Source organism: Benincasa hispida, chromosome 2, assembly GCF_027475165.1.
Source record: "Benincasa hispida cultivar pf3 chromosome 2, pf3_genome.v1.1, whole genome shotgun sequence".
NCBI lineage: Eukaryota > Viridiplantae > Streptophyta > Magnoliopsida > Cucurbitales > Cucurbitaceae > Benincasa > Benincasa hispida.
This window is the reverse complement of record NC_143479.1, coordinates 5,840,359-5,844,922: the sequence shown is the minus strand read 5'-3', so window position 1 is coordinate 5,844,922 and position 4,564 is coordinate 5,840,359. Positions and strand designations below refer to the sequence as shown.

General features: G+C 31.7%; 1 protein-coding gene across 1 annotated transcript; it reads right to left on the bottom strand.

The window, feature by feature from the left end:
• Positions 1–141: 141 nt before the first annotated feature.
• LOC150037611 (uncharacterized) lies at positions 142–1,116 on the bottom strand. The gene is made up of 2 exons (XM_090310949.1): positions 613–1,116; positions 142–439 (listed from the first exon to the last, which is right to left on the bottom strand). Exons 1-2 carry the CDS (start codon positions 777–779, stop codon positions 157–159), a joined length of 450 nt encoding a protein of 149 aa, XP_090167075.1. The 5' UTR covers positions 780–1,116; the 3' UTR covers positions 142–156.
• Positions 1,117–4,564: the final 3,448 nt, after the last annotated feature.

Below are 4,564 nucleotides of genomic sequence, written 5' to 3'. Positions count from 1 at the left end.
ATAGTAAGAACAAATTCTCTAACTACTCCGTAACAATTAAGTAAGACCAGATCGTTCTTTGAAACAATGATAACGAAATCATCAGAAAAGAAATGAGAAGAGAAGCAGATGAAGTTTGCTATGGGAAGAAGAATATAATAAGAGCAAGCGATTAACTTAACACTTGAGCTTGAGCTTCAAAATTCTCAAAATGCCCATATCAAGTGTAATATCACACTCCAGTATTTTCTGGAAAGAATAAGCCAGAACAAGATTTTCATATAAAATTGACCAAAATCTAATATAAAGGAAGGAACTCAAAAACAAGAAACAAGCATAGTGAGTTTCATAAACAGAACAAGAAAAAAGGCAGGTTATGCAAGTACCTCTTTGATCGAGCTCAACGACATGAGGAACTTTGCGTAATTCCTTGAAAACAGCTTTTGCCCTTCTACAGTACCTGCATTACACAAGGACAAAAATTAAAGAGAACCGGAACATCGCCCCCGCCCCCTAATTCATTCATCAATCCCCGATCTGATTCCAATTGTAGAGCAACGAGATTTAGATCTCCACATTGGGAGTATGAACAAATCGATTAAGAGAAGAAAGAGAAATGAGAATGAAAAATACGGGCAATAGGACTTGGAGAAGATGACGATCTGATGGGAGGAGATGGTGTTCTTGATGAAGCGTGTTTCTGGGGAAGATAAAGCCCCGCATAAAGACACTACGGCTACGGCGCAGACCATGGCTGCTGATGCCGTCAGCATCTTCCTCATATTCACCGTCGCCGTCATTGATCCAAATTCCGGACAGCAACCTACCTTTTTCCGATCAGGTTTCTGCGTTTGGCGATTACTCGCTTTGTAAAGGTAATTTAAGGGAATACAAAATTATTGAAATTCAGAATCCTTTTGTATATTGATGAATATTCATTTCAGACGTCTTAGAAGATGCAACACACTTTACCTTACAAATATATAAATTAATAAATAAATTAATATATTCTATATTCTAGTGTAATAATAATGTGGTAAAAAATCAATTTACCCTAAACTTGTTTATTAAGAATTTTTAACCTTTTATCTTTAAAAGGTATTACAATCTGTTAGAATAAATGGTAGTGAACAGTATGAAAATGTTTTTTCATAATTAACCAATTATTCGACTACTCTATAAACATGTCCTTTCTTCAAATTGCATAAAAGAATTTTTAACCATTACTTTTCTCTCCTTTTATAAATTGGTTTGAGTTCGACAATTAGTCAATAAACTGAAGTCATTGTCCTTGTTCACGTTGAATTCACATAGATAATTTTTCTTAGGGTGATAGTGGAATTTCATTTGGAATATTATATCAATAATTTAGTCTGTTTTTTACTCAATTTTTTGTTATTCCGTCTACTTATAAATATTATAAAACAACCTTTTATTCTGTTTTTTTTTTTTTCTTTTTGTATAGATTTGTTTTAGTCTATATATATATATATTGATTTAGTTTAATAAATTGATTGTGTCCGGGATCATTTTGCATTGGAATTGGAATTCACGCTCAAATTAATTTTGAATGTATAGATTTTGCATGCCTTGATAGATCGTGTTTATATATACTGGTTTAAGGGAAAAAAATTGTGTGGCGTGAAAAAGAAAATCTCTCTATATAAAGATGTTATATTTCAGCATTATTTATATATATAAGGAGAAACGTGGGTTGGTGTTGATGTGGTTCAATCTTTAGTACTTGATCTGCATCGGCGTTGATGAATTCTCTTTGGCTCTATGAATTGCACCCCTTAGAATTAGAATAGCTCTTCTATTTATAGAGTTTTCTGATAGGCCTTATGGGTTAGTCTTTGGACCCAATTAATTGGACTTGGGTCTGACTTTTGGGCCTATTAATTAAACTTGGGTCTGACATTTGGGTCAAATTAATTGGATTTGGACCAATTTTGGTATTTTAGGCCCAAATTAAGCTCATATTTGGGCGTAAGACCAATGCTCGGGAACACGTGACGTCATCAGAATTTATCTTCAATTCTAATTTGGGATCCACGTCAACTTTAATAAATGATGTGGCGATCCGTGATTGGTTCGAAATTTTTCCTCCAATACTATCTTTCTTGCATTTATGTGATTGAGCAGTTACTACGATTTTGCTATCAGTTAGTCGTTTGCAGGATATTGAACACTGCCTAAATTGTTGACAATCTGTTGTAACTGTGTGCATTTTTGTGGTTTTGCTTCAAAAGGTGTGTTTTTTCAAAAATTTTAAATGGTATCTGCATGTTGGTTATTATTATCCTTATTTGTTTGAAAAAATTTGTCATGCAAACTTGAATTATTGAATGATTTGTGATCTTTTCTTGAAAATGAGTTTAATTGGTCACTGGAAATTAATTGATTATGATGTTTCCCTCTTGGCTTCACTTAAAAAAAATGTAAAAATAAACCTTCTTTCAAATTGGTTGTGTTTTGGAAGTGCAATTATATGTTGAAAGTGGGATATTTCATATTCTACTATAAAAGAGATGGTACGGTTCTCCTTAAATCCTATTTTTTTCATAGGTTGAAATCAATATTTCTTTTAGCATGAGTTCACCGTTTGGCATTATGTGTAGTGGATTATTGTTTGATGTTCTACATTAATTTTGCATTTATATAGTTGTGTATGAGAATGATGATTTAAATCATGAGTATTGTACTATTTTTGTTATTATTGGCTTATTTAGGTATAGTATGCATAATGAATATCAAGCATAATGTTCTCATGTCGTTTTATGTTTCAAGCCTAATGAATCATGTCTCGAGTTTATTTGTTGCCTTATTGATTTAATTTTGTGAGAACTTGTTTGGTAAAGTTATTACTTTGTTTCACAAATATTTGGTGATTGATATCACATAAATGTCATCAATAATACCAAATTGTTGTACTACATTTTGGTGGAAATTTTTGAGAAAATTACGAGAAATTTAATGCTAATGAATTCAAATGATGACAAGAGAATTTCGTTCTCTCTCACAACATTAGTCAATAGATTGAACCATCATATAATGAGAATGACTATAGTAGTGGATTTAGCGAAAGCTTCTGAGAATCATTAGATATATATATATATATAAAAGACAGAAGATGTCATAATAATGAAGTTTATGATTAATTCCAAAATCATGATAAGACACATTTTATGAGTGTATCTCGTCGTTTGAAGGTTATTTATACATTTGTATGATCTTTTATCTATGGAGATATAGAAAATTCCTTGTTAATTAAGAAAGGTTGAAGCTTTCTTAAAATTTCTTCTTAAAATTTTATGTTATTGTGGGGTATTTGGGAAAAGTGACTATTTCCCAATTGATAATCCAAGTTTGTTAATATTGTATAACAATTTAAAAAAAGAGGTTGGGACATGCTTAAGTTGGCTACGAAATTTTTGTATGGTATTCCTAAAGTGTGAGGCTACAAAACTTTTGTTTGGTATTCCTAAAATGTGAATACAACCTAAACCTCTTTAGTGAATAATAATAAGCTTCGACATCTATGATGAATACTTAATACAATCAAACAACTACTTTCTAATGGAATTATCATAATTGACTTTGTAAGATCAGAAGATAATATTATGGATCCGCTTGTAAAAGACCTAACTAGAGACTTGGTTGAAAGTCCATCAAGGAGAATGAGGTTAAAGTCTTTAATTTTAAAAAGTTAACCAGAAAGGCAACCCAACCTAATTGATTGTAGATCCCAAGATCTAGATTCAATGGACAAACTGACCTTTGGACTTCGTAAGAACTGCGTTGAATTTTTTTTTCTTTCTTCTTAACTATTCTAAGCATGATGAGGTAGTGCAAGTGTGGTTTAGAGTAAGCATTGTGCTTTTAGTGATTTCTATAAGTTGTTGAATAATTATTTATGAAAAGAGCATATACGATATTCTTTATAGGAATCACCTATGTGAATATGAAGGGGCCACTTCTATGAGAACCTTAAGGCGAATTCTCTGAAACACTCATGAGACGAGGCGGTATTTAAGGTCAAAATGAACACAATTATGAGAACAAATTTTGTTATAATGAGAAGCCGTGTGACTTCAATTGTCTTAGTTTACTCTAGAACGACTGACAGTTCAAGGCATCAAGTCCACTGATTAGCTAAGTAAACTCGATTAATATTCACTAGGGAAAGTTCAAAGTGTTTACTACTTATCTCGATGTAGATTCTCCATTGGAAAATATCGAACATTTTCTTTTGTCTTTTAGCTTAAATTGTCAACTTACCATTCATGGAGGGATTGTTGGAAGAAATGGTAGTGACCATTTGTGTAGAGTTGTATCGTTTCAAAAATGAATATGTCTTTTCGTAATTAACCAACTTGAAGAAGAAACATGACAATTTGAATGTCTACGAATAGTCTATAAATATGTCTCTTCTTCAAATTACAAAAATAAATAAATAAATAAATAACCATTACTTTTCTCCCATAAACACTTTTCTCCCTTTTGTAAACTGGTTCAAGTTCGGTTTATTTCCAAAAAGTATAGTTCATTGAATCTTGTGAACAGGGTGTTATTTCCATAAGAA

What these genes read in the sequence shown, in the direction of transcription:
- LOC150037611 (XM_090310949.1), bottom strand. Translation starts at nt 779, where the DNA reads ATGACGGCGACGGTGAATATGAGGAAGATGCTGACGGCATCAGCAGCC. An exon ending in TTCTCCAAGTCCTATTGCCC is followed by an intron (nt 440 to 612) that starts GTATTTTTCATT and finishes TGTGTAATGCAG; the next exon opens with GTACTGTAGAAGGGCAAAAG.